An 18,778-nucleotide genomic window follows, 5' to 3' on the forward strand; every position below is an offset into this window, starting at 1 on the left:
GCGGGGTGCGAGCCAGCGGGTTGGGGTAGGAGCCAAGGTGCCAGCTCTCTGTGGCCATCGCTGACGAGGGTCAGCCGAGTAGGCCCTGGGTGCCCAGCAAGCCATCCCCAGAGGGACCTGCCCGGTGGGGAGAAAGGCTGCCTCTGTGGGCCCACTGGGGCGGCCAGCTCCTGGCAGGGAGAAGCCACCGCCCAAGACCTCTGCGGGGTCCCTGGGCTCGCGGCTCCCCAGAGTCCGCCCCCCAGGGCTTTCCAGTGCCCCCTGTGCAGCGACACAGCGCCTGACCTAATTGCGTCCATTTTTCACCCTGGCCCCTGCCGAGGAGTCGTCCTGGAAAGCGTCTCTCCGAGAAGAGCACCATGAGTTTTAAGAACAGGCTACGTACACGCGTGTGTGCACACACGCAGACGCACGTCACCGCTGTACAGAGAAAAGGGTACCGTGTGCAGACGGCCGCTGGGAAGCGAGAATGTCGGGCCAGAGGTGGGGGTGTTGACCGGGCATCCCCACGTTTCTGAGCTAAGAGCCTGTGTGTGCGTGCGCGTGCGCGTGTCCTCAGCCCTCTGGCGTATGGATCAAAGAGTCCGCCTCTGCCAACGTGCAGATGTTTGCAGAGAGCTGAAAACAAGCCGGGAGGGGTGGGGGGAGGGGGAACGAGAGGAAGAAGGGTCCGCGCCGGCCGGAATGCTCCTCGGATATTTTCAGCCACTCCGCAAGCAGAGGCTGGGGTAATTTTAGCAACCGGGGCGTGGAGAGGGGGTGACTGCTCCGTTTTGCTCCAAAAAGTGCTCAGTTGTGAGAGCCCATTCATCCCGCGGCGCGGCTCGCGGCCTCGACGGGACAGAGCCACACGCCCTGCAGAGGGCGCTGTGGCCCGGAGCGTTTGTAGGTTCCCCTGCGCGGCCGCCCTGCGTTCCTGTGCCTGCCGTTTGTTGGTTTGGTGGCTGCCGGTCCGATTCCCTCGCGTGGACGTAGCCCGCAGGCGTGTGCTGAGCGCCGGGAGCACTCTGATGAGAGTGGCAGGCAGAGACGGGGGATGCCAGCTCTTGAATGGGGGTCCACAGCCCCCGTGAAAGGCGCCCCGGAGTGGCGGGAAGGAGGCTGGCGGGGCTGGGTCCCCGAGGCACCCCCTGTCCCGGGCCCCGCCCCTCGGTTCTGTTCTTGCAGCTCTGCTGACATCGGCCGGCCGGATGGAGGTGCTGACGCACGATCCCCAAATCGGCCGGATGGAGGCTTTTTAGGGCAGCTCGGACGTTCCTTCCGCGGGGCTGTCCTGTGTTTCCAGGCCGGCGGTTTCCACAGAGGCTCCCGGTCGGAGAAGTGCTTCAGGGCTGCCCAGGGGAGGGGACAGCCAGCCGGCCCGGCTTTGCCTCCGCCACCTGCTTTTCTCTGACGGCAGCAGGGTTTTGTCGGAAAAACTAAGGGGACCACCCAAGTGTCCGCTTACGCGTGAGTGCATTGCCAAGTGCGGTGTGCAGACAGCACGGAACCCTATCCAGCCTTAAAGAGGAAGGAGAAGGAGAAGGAAGGGGTCTGCTGACCCCTGCTGCAGCATGGACGAACCCTGACGACGTCGCAGCAGGTGGACTAAGCCAGACGCAAAAGTTCTGTAGGGTTCCACTGTCCACTCGTGACAGGAGGTCCCTAGAGGAGTCAAGTTCACGGAAGACAGGACCTAGACGGTGGGGCCAGAGGAGGGGGAAACATGGTTTAATGGGGTCAGAGTTTCAGTGTGGGAAGGTGGAAAGTCCTGGAGATGGACGGTGGGGACGGCGGCACACTGTGCTTCATGCCAGTGACCTCTGCGCCTGAAACTGGTTTAAAGAGTTGTTCTATGCTGTTTTGCCACAACAAAAATTCAGAAATAAAGGGGCTGGTGGTTTGGGCTGTGGGGAGGAGAATCACAGATTGAGGCCAAAGCTGCCACATTGCACTGGGGTGCCCGCCGCCCGGAGAGCGCGGGGGCCTCTCGCCAGGAGCTGGGGCCTGGGTGTGCAGGTGGGCAGCCGCACACAGAGCAGGGGACAGGAGCCCTTGGTGGGGCGGGGGCCCCCACTCACCACCGCGCCCTCGTCTCTTACAGATCGCGACTCTGCTCAGGGACAACGAGCGCATCCAGTCCACCCAGACTGTCACCCCCAACGATGAGGACAGTGACATCAAGAAGATTAAGAAGGTGTGTACTGTCCTCTTTTGAGAGCTTCCCGGCCCTGCCCGGGGTGGGCACTGTCACCGACTGTCTTTCCACCCCCAGGGCCGGCCACCCCCTCCTCAGCCCCGGCCTTGCACTGGATGCACTCTATTTATAGGTGGGGAGGGCAGGTTCCAGAGCGGAGGGAGTGGGTGGGGGGCCGGGACGGGAACCCAGGCCGAGAGGCTGTCGGCCAGGAGCTTCTCCCACAACACGGGACAGCCTCCTAAGGCCACAGTCCCCTCCCCATGCAGAGACTTCCCCTCATGGCTTTGGTCCCCAGCATACCCCGGATTGGAAGTCCACGGGGCCCCAAAGCTGACCCTGCTGCTGTGATCTGTGGGAGCCCAGATGGCATGGGGACCCGCCCAGTGGCTCTGGGTACTGACCCAGCAGCCTGGGGAAGCCATGGGAGCAGGTGCAGGGGGCAGGGTGCCGACCAACAACCTGGGGCAGCAGTGGGGGCAGGTGCAGGGGGAAGTGTGTGTGTTTGGGGTCTTCAACCCACACGGCGTGGGGGTCTTTTTTCTTTTTAGTTTGTTGCCAGTGCTTTAGAAGCTAAACGATCTGGATTTTGTTTCTCAAAAATAGAAGTAGCCAACATTCATTAAGCATTTTCTATGCGTCAGACCCTTCACGCAGAGCCCTCTAGGGTTTTGCCATCATCCGCATTTCACATGGGGGGCAGCTGAGGCGCAGAGAGGCAAAGCCACTTGCCCAAGTCACACAGCTGCTTCCGGGTGACGTTGAAACCCCAGCCTCCAAGCTCCAGAGCCACCTCCTCTGTCCCCGGGACACACTGCTGCCCACGCAAGCCCCATTAGTCCCCACCAGCTGGCCTCCTGCGTCGTCGGCGGGACCTGCCAGGCCCCCTCAGGCACTGGGCTTTGCCACCAGGTCTGAGCCGAGCCCCACCAGGCAGGGCTCCCCTTTGCTGGGGCTCCCCTGGGTTTCTCTGCCCGTTTGGAGAAGCATTCTGGGTGGAACATCTCTCTGTGCCTGCTGAAATCCTCCTCCCTCCCTCTATCTCCACCCTCCTGGAGCCTCAGGCGAGCCTCCGAGTCTAGAAGGGGGCGGTCCAGACTGAGGGCCGGCCGCCTCTCCAGGGCAGACGCCCCCCAGCCACACATCCACATCCTGACTGTCCGCACACCTTTCCACTGAGGTTCTGATGAGCACCTGTGCCCGGCCCCCAGCAGGCGGTCCCCAGGTCCCCAACCCTGCGGCAGGAGCCGGGTGGTGCCTGGCCTGGAGGCAGGTGCGTCGGAAAACAGTGGTCTCCGTGGCCATGAGTCAAGGTCCTCTCCCAAGCTCTTGCCAAAGCGGCTGCGCCCAGTGGCCCAACTACATGCCCGCCAAGTATCTGTGCCAATCTCGCCGCAGAGGCCAGAGGAGGGCTCCAGGCAGGCCCTGCTGAGGCCCCAAGCGCCAGATTAACCAATTTGCCACATTCTGTTCAATTTGCCAATCGCCCTCCATCCCGATGAGCGTTAATTGAGGCTTCTAGGCTTCCAGGCCAGTCGTTGGACGAGGTGAGGAGTGAGGGAGGCCCAGCACGGCCTGGCAGGCGTCTGCCCCCAGCCCCTCCCGTGACAGGGACTCAGGGCCACACGTCCCCTGCCTCTGAGGCGAGCTGGGGGTCTGGGGAACATGCAGAGGTCGGGGCGGGGCCTGGCACCTACATTTCCAGCAAAGCTCCTGGGGCAACACGTGGAGTCCAGGCGCCCCCTCCTTAGCCCCTTCACGCGGATGGGAAAGCGGCTTACGGGACCGGCGACTCACCCAGGGTCTCGCGGGCAGGCCAGGCCCTGGTCCCAGCTTACCTCCCTGCACACCCCACCGCGGAGGAGGCAGCGAGAGGAGGCGCCCGACCCTGCCTTGCCCCCCGATGGAGCCCCCCTGCCCTGGGGCCCTCGCGGTCGAGCCCCCCCGACGGACCCCAACACCGCCCCGCCCCCCGGGACCCTCGCAGAAGAGCCTCCCCCCACGCCGGGTCCCTGGCGGCAAAGCCCCCCCCCCGACGGACCCCCAACCCCCCCCCCACCGGGGCCCTCGCGGAAGAGCCTCCCCCCACGCCGGGTCCCTGGCGGCAAAGCCCCCCCCGACGGACCCCCACCCCCCCCCACCGGGGCCCTCGCGGCCGACCCCCTCCCCTGACGCCCCCCCCCCCCGCCGCCCCCCAGGTCCAGAGCTTCCTGCGCGGCTGGCTGTGCAGGCGCAAGTGGAAGACCATTATCCAGGACTACATCCGCTCGCCGCACGCCGACAGCATGCGAAAGCGGAACCAGGTGGTGTTCAGCATGCTGGAGGCCGAGGCCGAGTACGTTCAGCAGCTGCACATCCTGGTCAACAACTTCCTGCGGCCGCTGCGCATGGCCGCCAGCTCCAAGAAGCCGCCCATCACGCACGACGACGTCAGCAGCATCTTCCTGAACAGGTGAGGCGGCCCCGGAGGCGGAGGGCCCCTGAGCCGCCGTCAGCCCGTCACGGTCACCGGGGGCGGAAGTCGCCCCGAAAAGCGTGGGCGCGGGGCGCGGGCGGGTGGAGGCGCGCCGCGGGGACGTCGCGTCCGGAGACGCCTCTGATGGACAGAGCCTGGGGGCGGGGTGCTGTCGGCATCGAGCGGGCACCTGCCGGGGCGCCGGACGCCTCCCCACGGCGCCCGCCGGGCCCTCGGCTAAGAATCGTTCCGCGCAGACGTCGGCAGAGCGGCCACGGAGCGCGTTTCGAATCGGCCTCCAGACGCGGCCGTAACCGCCTGGAGGCCGGGCTCCGTGCCAGCGGCCGTCTCTCCCGGAAGGGGACTCTGGCGCCCGCGTGGGGTTGGCGGCGCCCGGGGGCGAGCCAGCAGCGGCTCTTCTGCCGTCAACCGCGTGGTCGGAGGAGTTTCTCGAGAAATGGTTTAGATGCGCTTCTCAGTGGGTAGTAAAGTTGAGTAAACGGGATAAAAACAGGGGGAAAAAACCAGACCGCAGTTTATAAGCGATTACCGCCCCCCCCCCCAGGAATTACAGCGGGTCACCGTGTGACCCGCCCAAAATACGCCCGGCGCAGCCGTGTCACTGGCCGAAACCGGCCCTCCACCGGCGGTATCTTTCAGGCGCGGTGGCTTGCCGGGTGTCCCGGGCAGCACGGCACGGTCCGCGGACACGCGCCGTGAGCGCCTGCGCGTCTCCATCTCGAGGTCTGGGGTGGAGCCCAGGGAGCTGCCTCTCCAGCAGGGTGACAGGTGCCGTGGGTCACGGCCCACGCTGCGGCCGGGAGCTTCACGTAACTGCGGGTGGCTCGCTGTCCTGGAGGCTCCGGGAGGCCCCAGGTGACCTCCCCGAACAACTCGGGGGGTTGGGGCGCACACCCCGAAATCCACATATGACTTTGGACTCCCCGAATCTTAACTACTAGGAGGCTGCCATTGACCCGAATTCTTGCTGGAAAAGTAGTCTATCTACGTGTATTTTGTACACCACACGTATCACATATCGTATTCTCACAACGAACAAGCTAGAGAAAAGACGACAGTGTTGCGAACGTCACCAGGAAGAGAAAATACCTTTGTGGGCAGACCGTGTTTATCAGAGAAGTCGCACAAAGTGGGTCTGCAGCCCACAGGTCAGCCGGGCCTGGAGGCGTCGTTACATCCGTGTCTCTCTCGGTTTTGGCCCAGTTTGCAAGTCTTTGGTGAGCGTTCATCACAATCACTGAGAGAAGGGTGTGCTTTGGTACTTCCTTCACCTTCCCGTGATTTTGTCACACTTCACCTGTCTTTAACGGCGCCCGTTTAGCCTGGAATCTTCCGTCAAGAGTATTCGCATCAGCTCGCAGCCTTTGTTCAGAAGTCGTTTGAAAAAAATATGGTTTTATGTTTTTATCATTTAATGACTGCACGGATCAGGCCGGGTGCCTTTACCTGAGAACAGACAGGAAGGAAGGAGCCCCCTCCTCTCCCGGTACCAGAAGGTCCCTGCAGGCCCTGTGCCCCCCGGTCGGCAGCGGGCCCCAGGCTGACAGGCACTCGCCTTCCAGGTCTCACTGATCTGCTCCAAACAGCAGCAGCCTGACCAATTCCTAAGGCCTCCAGAGCGCCGACCTGATCGTCAGCAGGGGCCGGCGGAGGAGCATACAGGTGTCGGGGGGTCCAGTGAGAGGTCCGTACAGGGCACCCAGCACAGAGCCCCGCTCAGGTTGCTCAGTGGGAGTTAGACGTTGAGGTCGCAGTAAAACCCCCCCCCATGACGCCCCTGCGGAGAATGGAACCCACGTCGAACGCGGAGGGGGCACGTCCCCCCTCCTCCTGGAGGCCAGTGTCATTCTAGCACCCAAAACAGGCAAAGCATCTCTCCCACCAGATCTCACAGATACAGAACATTCCAGATTGAATCCAGAATTACATAAAAAGAACGGTACGTCATTACGCCGAGAAGGCAGGGCTGGTTCAATATTGAGTCGGTCAACGTACTCGGTATCTCTGTACTGTTTTCAGTAGGAAACACCAGTGAGCCTCGGGCCCCTGCCTCCCACCACAGCGCAGAGGTCGGTGTCTCACGGGCCAAGGGCAGAGGCCGCCCACTTACCAGAAGACATTTTGCACGTCACTTTCTGCTGGAGTTTCAGACTCAAATGCACGGCCCCGTTAGAACCCCGCTGCTGACTGGGTAGCGTCGTCGGCCGGAGCTTGGGAAGAGAGCGCCCCGGGCACGCAGGTGGGCGATCGGGAGGGTGCCGCAGAGCGGGGAGGGGCTCGCTGTGCCTCTCCGCCAGGGAGGAGAGATCGTTCACGTAAAGCGTGCGGCGGGTTTGTTCAGCCAGACCACAAATTGCAGACTGGCGCTGTTTCTCCGTGGTGAGAGCCACGCCCGGCCCCCGTCGCCGGGCACCACGGGCGGTGCCGGTGAGCAGGGGCATCCCGCCAGGTGACAGATGGCTTGTCACCGAGGCCGCTGTGACTGGTGAGCAGGGCTGCCTGCAGTCCCGGGTCAGGAGATTGGGGGGTCGGGGCGTGTGCACCATCAGTGAGCCACGTCTGCGCGGGAGGGACGTGCTGGACAGAGGCAGCGAACTGGCCATGAATGGGCAGAGGGCAGGGTGGGGGTGCAGGGGCCAGGCCCCGCCCACTTACCTCGCATCGGCCTTGGGTGAGGCACGCCTTCTGGGCTCCGGTGGGGCGCCGGGTACCGGGAGCTCAGGTCACTGCCTCTTCCTTGAACACGCCTCCCACCCTGTGTCCTGGACGGGTGTCTCCACCCTGCCTCCATGTCTTTCCTTGGCTCGCGTCCCCGTATCCCTTGCCACCATCGGCTTGTGGCCCTGCTTATGTGTCCCCAGGGTCCCGTGCTGCCCTCGGTGGCAGCCATCACACCTAAATAATGACTTACTCCGTGTCTGAGTCCCGCTTGCTGTGGGTGAGTTCAGGGCCATAGCGTACAGCTGTACCAGCTACGCGCTGCACAGCTCAGGGACACTACTCACGTGGACCAGGGATCGGCACACCTTTTCTGTAGAGGACCAGACAGATAGTTTAGACCGTGTGGGCCATGCGGTCTGTGCGGAAACTAAGCAGTCATGGGCGATCCACGAATGAATGGACGTGGCTGCGTTCCCCTAAGTCTCCGTTCGCTTATGGACACTAAACTGTGAGTGTCACGTATGTTCCCATACTGTGAAATACTATTTTGTTTCTTTCCAGACCACTTAAAAATGTAAAAATCCTCCTAAGCTTGCAGGCTATACAACAACAGAGAGTGGGCCACCCTTGGACGGAAAGGTTTTGTGTCGTAAAGTTGCCGCGTGCACCCAAGATGTTCTGTAAATGCAACGTAATTCCGGTCAGTGCAGGATAGCAAGCCAGTCTTCAAGTTCAAATGAAGACGTACACACATATAAGTAACAGCATTTTAAAATAAGAACAACGAGGGGCGCCTGGGTGGCTCAGTCAGTTACGCGTCCGACTTCGGCTCCGGTCGCGATCTCGCGGTCCGTGAGTTCGAGCCCCGCGTCGGGCTCTCTGCTGACAGCCTGGAGCCTGTTTCCGATTCTGTGTCTCCCTCTCTCTCTGCCCCTCCCCCGTTCATGCTGTGTCTCTCTCTGTCTCAAAAATAAATAAACGTTAAGCAAAATTAATAAGAGAAGAGAGTCATTGGACACGGCTAGGCCATTCCCAAAAGAAGGAATTCAGATGGCCGATACACAGGAAAAGTGCTGAACGTAACAAGGCTTTTTTTAAAAGCAAATCAAAGCACAATGAGATCACTTTGTTTTCCTGTCAGGTGGGAAACGATGGTAATTTCTAGGTAGTAAGATTACAGGTGAAATCCTCACAGTGTATACTTTTAAAATGGATGCTTTGTCAGCTATATTTTTATAGTCCCAGCTTATGACGTTCCCAGCATGCTACTACAGAGGTCTGTGCAGTACTGGACTTTCAGAAGGTGCGTTTCCTTTTCGGTGCAGCCTGAGCAGTTGTCGGCTGGAGGTGCCTGGGGGTGGCTCCCCCGAGGGTTGCTGTGGCAACTGCAGGTAGTCCAGAGCCCCCGGGCTCCCTCAAGATCCCCTGAAAGTCCCCTAACACCCACTCTTCTGTCTCAGATCAGACAGTCTTCCCTTCGTCTCACACACCCTTGGGTCAGTCTCTTGGTTTTGAACTGCCCGAAGGGTCTTCACATGTGGCCTGAAGGTTCTCGGAATTGGTATTTGTACACTCAACAGACTAGTTCAGGGGCCACAAAGAGACAGAAACCAGCCCTGTCAAAAGTCACTGTAGGGATTTGCCTAAAAATAAAAAATGACTTCAGACCAGGGTGTGGCCCCTGGCCGGAGATCCATGTGTTCCCACAGCTGGGGGTGTCTCTCATCGGGGGTTCGTGTGTCCACACACATTGGGGATGTCCCTGGTCGGGGTTCCGTGTGTCCACACCTGAGGGTGTCTCTGGTCGGGGATCCGTGTGTCCCCACACCTGGGGGACCATTCTCGTGGGACTTCAGGGAGATGAGAGTCAGGTCTCCCTAATGACCACGCTTGGAATGAGAACTCAGGTGTCCTCCACGTGGATTCTTGATATGTTCCCCCGGTGCCACGTTTCCCTTCCAGTCTGTGTGTCTCGTGGGAATAATGGGGTCATGGGCTTTGCTGTTCAGCCTGAAGGCGGTGTCTGTCTCTGTCCCCGACTCCCCCACCCCACCTGCCCCCGCTGTCTCTGCACTTCCCTCCCAGCCCTCCTTCTCCCCCCTGGGGTCACAGAGCCCCCCTATCAGAGCCCCTCTACCCCACGTTCTGCTCCCCACATCGCTGCGCCCCTCAGCACCCTCCACCCCGGAGCGAGACCCCAGGGCACGTGGTGCTGGGAGAGGGGACAGCTCCTGCACCAGCCCCCCCTGGGGGAAAATACCCGGTGCCTGGAACAGCAGAACAAGGGGGCGGGGGCGAGAAGAGAGCACAGACACAGAGAACATTCGGGGAGAGGGAAAGCGGGGCTCAGAGGCTCCGGCTGCCCCAACTCTTCCTCTCTGGGCCTCTGTTTTCCGGTCCAAGAATAGGGTGTACGACCTTAGCATCCTACAGGACTCCCCGTCTGGTTCAGGACAAGCCCCAGATGCTCTGGGGAGACCCTCCACCTCTCCCGGGGGGAGGGGGAGGGGAGGAATGGTTGGGGGGAGGGGCTGCAGGAGGAAGCAGGAGTCTGTCCCCGAGGAGACAAGCTGTGAGGACAGACTGGGCTGTGTTCTGGGGCCAGCTGCCTGCAGAGCCGTGGGCGGGGAGGGGGTGCCGGAGGGAAGCCAGGGCCGGTGTGGCTGCCTGGAGAGCACCAAGCACATCCCCCGGCACGTCAGGGGGCGACGGAGCTGGTGCTTGGGGACACTGGGTCTTTTGCTCCCTTAACTTTGCCCCAAAGGGTGGTGGAGAGTGAGCGGTGACTGAGTGCCCCCCCACACACTGAAATAGTCCCGTTAGTGGCAGGTGCGTCCCGTCGCACCTCCACGTTTTGTGTGAAAGACCTGAGGATCAGAGACGTCCGGCGTCTCGCTCGAGGTCACACAGCCGGGGAAGGGGCCTAGGCAGAGTGCAGCCCTGCTTCCTGTGGGTCTGAGGCCACAGCCTGTTTGTTCTGTACATCCCTCGGTGGCCTTTACTCCACCAGAGCCCCCGTGTGACCCTGGGCTCCTCCAGGGGTCCCCAGGGGGCGCTCCCAGCAGGTGAGAACTTGGGGCACAGGGAGGCCGGGAGCCAGTGCAGCGTTCAGGCTCCCGGGGCGCGGCCCCCACTTGAGGCCGAAATTCTCGGTTGCTTTTTAACAAGGGTCCTGGTGTTCGTCCCACACCGGGCCCCACAGGTGACGCTGTCCGTGCTGACGGTGTTTGCCCTGAGGTCTCGGGGGAGAAAGGGGCTCGCTCCCAGAGCCCCGCAGGGTCCTCGGGGGGCTGGCTTGGGGCGGGGGCGCGGCGCCCTGGAGGGGCAGGGACCCCCCCCCCCGGGGCGGAGCTCACCCCGCGCTTTCCCCTTTCAGCGAGACCATCATGTTCCTGCACCAAATTTTCTACCAGGGCCTGAAGGCCCGCATCTCCAGCTGGCCCACGCTGGTCCTGGGTGAGTAGCTGGCCCTCGCAGGGCCCCCGGCCGCCCACCTCCCCCCAGGGCCCTCGCCGGGGCCGCCGTCCGGGCCGGTGGTGCTTCCGTCCTGGAGCAGCCCCCCCAGAAACCCACCGAAGCCCCCAGAGGGAGAAGAGAACACACGTGTTGGCAAAAACTGCATTTCTAGGAGGAAACGGCGTATTTTTAGGTACTTCTGTACTTTTCCCTTTTAAAAATAATATCTGTGTACCCATTTGAGAAAATTCGAGAATCTAGAAAAGTAGAAAAGGTTTAAAAATATCAATCATCGTTCTCCTTCCAAAGATAAGTGCTATAAACATTTCAGTGTGTTTTCTTCCAATTTTTTTTCTATGCAGAGACCTTGGGTTTTTTTCCCCCATTTTACATAATTGCAAACATACTGAATTTAGATTCTGAATCTTGCTGTTGTATTTATTTTTTTTTTTTTTATTGATTTATTTTGCCTAACTTCACAGCACCAGTGTTTTCTTACTCTGGAAGCATCCTTTTTGCTGGGTGCGTAATGCTTCGGTGCCCATTGCTGGCTCAGAAGTAATGATCTCTGCCAGTGACGACTTCTCCTTACTACCAGTTTCCGAAAGTAGCATTATTGACCCAAAGCTTCCCCGCCCTCGGGCCATGGACGCCTCTGACCGAGCAGGCGCTTTCTCTTGTGTTCTCAAGTCAGAGACCCCCACTGTCCCCAAGGTCAAAATCAGAGCGGCCTGGACAGACGGGGGCCACCCCTCCTGTCCTTCCCAGTCGAGGATGCCGTCCACTGGGCAGAGGAATGCCCCGTCCAGCAGCCCCTGCCCAGAGTTTATGACCAGGACGCATGCTTTTCTTTCTTAACGGGGTTGAGCAGCGGTTTCGGCGGGTCTATCCCACCCGGCAAGTGTTGAGATCTAGGGAGAGTGGTTGGGCTTTGGGGGGCTGGGAGGGCAGGAGGCCGGCGCGGGACCCACCTCACCGAAGCGGGTCTGGAAAGACGGGAACGGAGGGACACGTGGGGGAAGGGACGGGCTCGGGTGGGTGTGTGGTGTGGCAGGAAGCCGTGGAACGTGCGGTCAGGAGACCTGCTTCCACGTCTGCCACAGAGTCCCCGCGTGACCTCGGCCATCACTCGTGTCACAGGTGGGACAGGCTAGGAGGGAGGCCTCCTGGGAGCCCTCGTGTGACACGGTGAGGGAGCCAGGGCAGGGGGCAGTCACAGCGGAGGCTTCGGCCGACCCCACAGAAACTCCAGAGCTGGGGTGATTCAGAGATGTCACAGACTGAGGCGGGCCCCCCCCCCCTTCACACCCCACCCGGGCCCGCCGTCGGGTCGAGCATGACTTGGGCGAGGCCGCGTCCCTCCGCAGACAGCGCTTCCAGGCAGGCCTCCCAGCTGGGAGCCGTCAGGGTGTGCGGGTCCCGAAGGGGTGGGGGCCCCCGCTGCTGGCCCTCTGGCCCACGGGGGCCACGCCAGACGGGCCGTCTCCACGAGTCTGCGGTTCGGAGGTGGCCCCGGCGCCCCTCCGTCCGGCCCTGGGTAGGGCGGCGGCACCCCGAGGCGGGACCCCCGGGCTGGGGTCTGAGCCGGGCCCCGGCGCCCCGCCCCCCGCTGAGCCCGCCTTCCCCGCAGCCGACCTGTTCGACATCCTGCTGCCCATGCTGAACATCTACCAGGAGTTCGTGCGGAACCACCAGTATAGCCTGCAGATCCTGGCGCACTGCAAACAGAACCGGGACTTCGACAAGCTGCTGAAGCACTACGAGGCCAAGCCAGACTGCGAGGAGAGGACGCTGGAGACCTTCCTCACCTACCCCATGTTCCAGGTGCTGGACGCCGTGCCCTCCTCCCCCGTGTTCCAGGTCACCTCCCCCGTGTTCCAGGTGCTGGACGCCGTCCCCTCCTCCCCCGTGTTCCAGGTGCTGGACGCCGTCCCCTCCTCCCCCGTGTTCCAGGTCACCTCCCCCGTGTTCCAGGTGCTGGACGCCATCCCCTCCTCCCCCGTGTTCCAGGTGCTGGACGCCGTCCCCTCCTCCCCCGTGTTCCAGATGCGGGACACTTTCCCCTCCTCCCCCGTGTTCCAGGTGCTGGACGCCTTCCCCTCCTCCCCCGTGTTCCAGATGCGGGACGCTTTCCCCTCCTCCCCCGTGTTCCAGATGCGGGACGCCGTCCCCTCCTCCCCCGTGTTCCAGATGTGGGACGCTTTCCCCTCCTCCCCCGTGTTCCAGATGCGGGACGCTTTCCCCTCCTCCCCCGTGTTCCAGGTGCTGGACGCCTTCCCATCCTCCCCCGTGTTCCAGGTCACCTCCCCCGTGTTCCAGGTGCTGGACGCCGTCCCCTCCTCCCCCGTGTTCCAGGTGCTGGACGCCTTCCCCTCCTCCCCCGTGTTCCAGATGTGGGACGCTTTCCCCTCCTCCCCCGTGTTCCAGGTGCTGGACGCCTTCCCCTCCTCCCCCGTGTTCCAGGTCACCTCCCCCGTGTTCCAGGTGCTGGACGCCGTCCCCTCCTCCCCCGTGTTCCAGGTGCTGGACGCCGTCCCCTCCTCCCCCGTGTTCCAGGTGCTGGACGCCGTCCCCTCCTCCCCCGTGTTCCAGGTCACCTCCCCCGTGTTCCAGGTGCTGGACGCCGTCCCCTCCTCCCCCGTGTTCCAGGTCACCTCCCCCGTGTTCCAGGTGCTGGACGCCGTCCCCTCCTCCCCCGTGTTCCAGGTGCTGGACGCCGTCCCCTCCTCCCCCGTGTTCCAGGTGCTGGACGCCGTCCCCTCCTCCCCCGTGTTCCAGATGCGGGACACTTTCCCCTCCTCCCCCGTGTTCCAGGTGCTGGACGCCGTCCCCTCCTCCCCCGTGTTCCAGGTGCTGGACACCGTCCCCTCCTCCCCCGTGTTCCAGGTCACCTCCCCCGTGTTCCAGGTGCTGGACACTTTCCCCTCCTCCCCCATGTTCCAGGTGCTGGACGCCTTCCCCTCCTCCCCCGTGTTCCAGGTCACCTCCCCCGTGTTCCAGGTGCGGGACACTTTCCCCTCCTCCCCCGTGTTCCAGATGCTGGACGCCTTCCCCTCCTCCCCCGTGTTCCAGATGCGGGACACTTTCCCCTCCTCTCCCGTGTTCCAGATGCGGGACACTTTCCCCTCCTCCCCCGTGTTCCAGATGCTGGATGCCTTCCCCTCCTCCCCCGTGTTCCAGATGCGGGACACTTTCCCCTCCTCCCCCGTGTTCCAGGTGCTGGACGCCTTCCCCTCCTCCCCCGTGTTCCAGGTCACCTCCCCCGTGTTCCAGGTGCTGGACACTTTCCCCTCCTCCCCCGTGTTCCAGATGTGGGACGCTTTCCCGTCCTCCCCCGTGTTCCAGATGCGGGACACTTTCCCCTCCTCCCCCGTGTTCCAGATGTGGGACACTTTCCCCTCCTCCCCCGTGTTCCAGGTCACCTCCCCCGTGTTCCAGGTGCTGGACGCCTTCCCTCCTCCCCCGTGTTCCAGGTCACCTCCCCCGTGTTCCAGGTGCTGGACGCCTTCCCCTCCTCCCCCGTGTTCCAGGTGCTGGATGCCGTCCCCTCCTCCCCCGTGTTCCAGATGCGGGACACTTTCCCCTCCTCCCCCGTGTTCCAGGTGCTGGACGCCGTCCCCTCCTCCCCCGTGTTCCAGGTCACCTCCCCCGTGTTCCAGGTGCTGGACGCCATCCCCTCCTCCCCCGTGTTCCAGGTGCTGGACGCCGTCCCCTCCTCCCCCGTGTTCCAGGTGCTGGACGCCGTCCCCTCCTCCCCTGTGTTCCAGGTGCTGGACGCCGTCCCCTCCTCCCCCGTGTTCCAGGTGCTGGACGCCGTCCCCTCCTCCCCCGTGTTCCAGGTCACCTCCCCCGTGTTCCAGGTGCTGGACACTTTCCCCTCCTCCCCCATGTTCCAGGTGCTGGACGCCTTCCCCTCCTCCCCCGTGTTCCAGGTCACCTCCCCTGTGTTCCAGGTGCGGGACACTTTCCCCTCCTCCCCCGTGTTCCAGGTCACTTCCCCGTGTTCCTGATGCGGGACACTTTCCCCTCCTCCCCCGTGTTCCAGATGCGGGACACTTTCCCCTCCTCCCCCGTGTTCCAGATGCGGGACACTTTCCCCTCCTCCCCCGTGTTCCAGATGCGGGACGCTTTCCCCTCCTCCCCTGTGTTCCAGGTGCTGGACGCCTTCCCCTCCTCCCCCGTGTTCCAGGTCACCTCCCCCGTGTTCCAGGTGCTGGACGCCTTCCCCTCCTCCCCCGTGTTCCAGGTCACCTCCCCCGTGTTCCAGGTGCTGGACGCCTTCCCCTCCTCCCCCGTGTTCCAGATGCGGGACACTTTCCCCTCCTCCCCCGTGTTCCAGGTGCTGGACGCCTTCCCCTCCTCCCCCGTGTTCCAGGTCACCTCCCCCGTGTTCCAGGTGCTGGACGCCTTCCCGTCCTCCCCCGTGTTCCAGATGCGGGACACTTTCCCCTCCTCCCCCGTGTTCCAGGTCACCTCCCCCGTGTTCCAGGTGCTGGACACTTTCCCCTCCTCCCCCGTGTTCCAGATGTGGGACGCTTTCCCCTCCTCCCCCGTGTTCCAGATGCGGGACGCTTTCCCCTCCTCCCCCGTGTTCCAGATGTGGGACGCTTTCCCCTCCTCCCCCGTGTTCCAGGTGCTGGACGCCTTCCCCTCCTCCCCCGTGTTCCAGATGTGGGACGCTTTCCCCTCCTCCCCCGTGTTCCAGATGCGGGACACTTTCCCCTCCTCCCCCGTGTTCCAGGTCACCTCCCCCGTGTTCCAGGTCACCTCCCCCGTGTTCCAGGCGCTGGATACCTTCCTCACCTACCTCATGGTCCAAGTGGTGCCTGGGGGATGTGGCCGAGTGCGGCCACAGTGAGGAGGGGGCCTGGCCCTGCAGGGCGTGGGGGCTGCCTGGGGCAGGCGATGGGGAGCTGGCCCCTGACCCTGGCCGCACCCCCCATCCAGCGCCGCAGAGCGGGCTCTCTGGGCGGGTGCAGGCCCTGCCACGGGGCCCGAGCCCACCAGCCTCCGTGGGACGCTGCAGGGGACAGAGTGCAACCAGTTCCCTCCCCAGCCCTGCTCCTGGGAGTCCTCCCAGCTGAGGGCCCTTCTTTCCTCCTCTCTCTGTCCTTCTGTGCTACTGCTCTGCGTCTCCCTGTCCCTGTCTCCCCATTCCTGCCTCTGCCCCCTGCCCCTTCCCGCCACAGATTCCCAGGTACATCCTGACGCTGCACGAGCTCCTGGCCCACACCCCTCATGAGCACGTGGAGCGGAACAGCCTGGACTATGCCAAATCCAAGCTGGAGGAGCTGTCCAGGTGAGCCGGGCCCTGGGCGCCCCCAGCAGGAACTTCCAGCCCCGGGTGGTAAAAGCTGGTGGTCAGGGTCGGGGTCAGGGTCAGGTCAGGGTTGGGAGGAAGGGGCTCAGCCTCCGCCAGCGGGAGGCAGAGCCCCTCGAGCAGACTGACGGTTCGACGCTCGCGCCTGAGCGGGCACCGGGCAGGATGGCGTGGCCCGTGTGTGCCCGGCGTGGATGGTCCGGGGAAGGGCACCCACAGGGGCCGTTGGCTCTGTCCTCCAGCGTAAACGTGTCAGCCCCGTGGCTTCACGTGCCCGAGACTCTGGTCAGCGACCCCACACCTGGCCCCCCCCCGCCGCGCCCCATCTCCAAAGCCGGCGAGCCAGCCTTCTGCACGGGCAGAAGCCAAGGGGCCAGCGCGGAGGAGCGGGCTGACCCCTCTCCCGGGACCCTGGGCGTCGGTCTCAGGCCGAATGCCTTGGCTCCCGTATGCCCCCTGCACCCAGGCAGGAGATGGATGATGGTGGCCGGTGGCAGGTGGTGGCCGTGGGGGTGGGGGTGGGGGGTGAGGCTCAGATTCCAGGTGCATTTTGAAGGCGGAACCAGCAGGTGTCTCTGGCGAGTTAGGCGCAGCCGCAGGGACAGGAGGCCGGGGCTGCCGGTGGCCAGGACGGAGACTGCGGAGGGCGGTTTGGAGGGGAGTCCTTCCTGTTCTTGGAATCTCCCTGGGGCTGGGCTGGACCTGAGACAGACGGATGGCACAGAGGCAGGCACAGGCGGGGGCAGGGCGCTTGTGTCTGGGGGTCAGAGGTCGCCAGCTCAGACACGGGCCTGTCAGGAGGCTGGTGAGACCGCCAGGGTTGAGGGCTGAGCCCCAGGGGCTGCACCACGTGGAGCCCAGACCCAAGGGGCCCTGAACCCTGCAAAGGAGGCTCGGCCCGCAGGGTGTGGAGCCCCCGTCCTGCCTGGGCCCCATCAACCACTCGCGCCCTGAGAGGCTTCCCCAGGCTGACGAGGGGCCGCCGGCCGGGCAGAGGGAGGACGGGCTGGTCCAGGGCGGGGTGAGGGTGTCCTCAGGGCGTGACTTCAGACAGACAAAACCACTGGGGAGTGGGCACCCCGTCCTTTCAAGTCCCAGGGAGCTGTCCCTGCACGTTCCTCCCCCAGGAGAAGCCTTGGGGCCCCCGTGAGGCAGCGAGGCTCCTTGTCACTGCTGGGCACCCCGGCCTGTGCAGGCAGGGGTCCAGGGGGCACATGCAGGTCGAGGTGTTTGGCCCGAGACCCCGACTCCCTTCCCCCGGCGTCCTGAGCACTTGGCCAGCTCTTCCTCTGTCCCAGCCAGTGACCTGCACCTGGGCCCCGAGCGAGGCCCTAACCGCACAGGAGGGAGCTTTCCTGTCTCCATGGCAACAGCCCTGTCATCCCCACCCTGCCTGGGGCCCTGAGGAGAGCTTCCAGCCCCCCTGAGCTGTGCTCACAGACCCCTCCCCAGGACTGGCCCTGCCCTCACTGGCTGGGCTCACAAGAGAAGCAGGCACCACCTCCAGCCGTGTGCAGCCTGCGCCCGGACGCAGACCCCGGCCCTTCCCCAAGCGCCCCCTGCGCCCGGACGCAGACCCCGGCCCCGGGCTGGCACGGTCCGATCAGCTGCACCTCGCGTTTATCTGACGACAAGACCAGTTTCGCTACTTGGTTATCACCCCTTATTTTTCACTAAATACAGCCCTCTCCCAGGAGAATCCGCACCTTCAGCAAAAAAAAAAAAAAACAGGTTCCTGTTACCCTTGGCTGCTGAATCCCTTCCGGGGCACCAGCACAGCCCGACCGGTCCCTCCTGGAGGAGGGCTGGGGCCTGGGCTCTGAGGACAGCATCGCGGGGACACCGAGGCCCGGCCACATGCCCCGTCTGATAACCAGAAGAAGAAACGGATAGAAATACGCGTTCAGGGACCTGTGGTCAGTGACCGCTGCCCTTTGCTGAAGTGCGGGCCGTGCGCCAGACGCAGGGTCAGCGCGTGGAGTGCATCATCCCCCGTCCTCGCCCCAGGGTCCTCCCCTCCGGCCGGCTCGGGACAGAGGCGTGGACTCACCGCTCAGCACCGTGCGGCTTCCACGGGCCGCCCCTCCCGCTGTCTTGGGTTCGGACTTTGTAAACCACACGCACTGACCTTCCCTCTTGGCTTCCTAGTTGTGGAATCAGACACAACGGGGCTTTGTGCCTCTCCTGGAGTACGTGGGCGCTTTTTCCAGACCCCTCCCCAAACTTACCCGTCACCTTCCTGACCTCCCGGAAACTCACGGCCCCCTTTTCTGCAAAGCTTATTTAAAAGCAGGTAAAAATGGCGCCACCCCCTGGAGAGGATGGGTGCCACCGCGGTCAGAGCAGGACAAAGAAGAGAGACACCCAGAGTCTCAGAATAATGGCCGGCTTGTCCGGCTTCCCTCCCCGATGGGCCGGAGCCTGTGGACTCAAGTCAGGCTTCCCCTGAGCCAGCTGGGTTGCTGGCACCCCAAAACTAAGTCCAGAACCCAAACAACATTAAGGAAACAACCATATAAAGAGCATTAAAGGAAAGACTAGCAAGTGCAAAGGCCCTGAGGCAGAGGTGAACATGGTTTGTCCTGTGGATGGAAATAAGGCCAGCAGGGGCACATGGGCCAGAACAGTGAACAAGGGACGTTTGCTATGCTCCCATCTTCCTCCACAGTCTGCCGTCTGTTCCACATGG

The 18,778-nt window shown here is 63.3% G+C and overlaps 1 protein-coding gene across 1 annotated transcript in view; it reads left to right on the top strand.

The window, feature by feature from the left end:
* RASGRF1 (Ras protein specific guanine nucleotide releasing factor 1) overlaps positions 1-18,778 on the top strand; it is a 102,610-nt gene that overhangs the window by 39,376 nt on the left and 44,456 nt on the right. Inside the window, exons 4-8 of the mRNA XM_047086496.1 lie at positions 2,084-2,176; positions 4,375-4,628; positions 10,690-10,769; positions 12,400-12,593; positions 15,959-16,068. Coding sequence (XP_046942452.1) covers positions 2,084-2,176; positions 4,375-4,628; positions 10,690-10,769; positions 12,400-12,593; positions 15,959-16,068 — 731 coding nt within the window. The remainder of the gene's footprint in view (positions 1-2,083; positions 2,177-4,374; positions 4,629-10,689; positions 10,770-12,399; positions 12,594-15,958; positions 16,069-18,778) is intronic.

Source organism: Lynx rufus, unplaced genomic scaffold (genome assembly GCF_022079265.1).
Source record: "Lynx rufus isolate CCGP_SWC_20201006 ecotype Redwood Valley unplaced genomic scaffold, mLynRuf1.p SCAF_21, whole genome shotgun sequence".
Classification (NCBI taxonomy): Eukaryota; Metazoa; Chordata; class Mammalia; order Carnivora; family Felidae; genus Lynx; species Lynx rufus.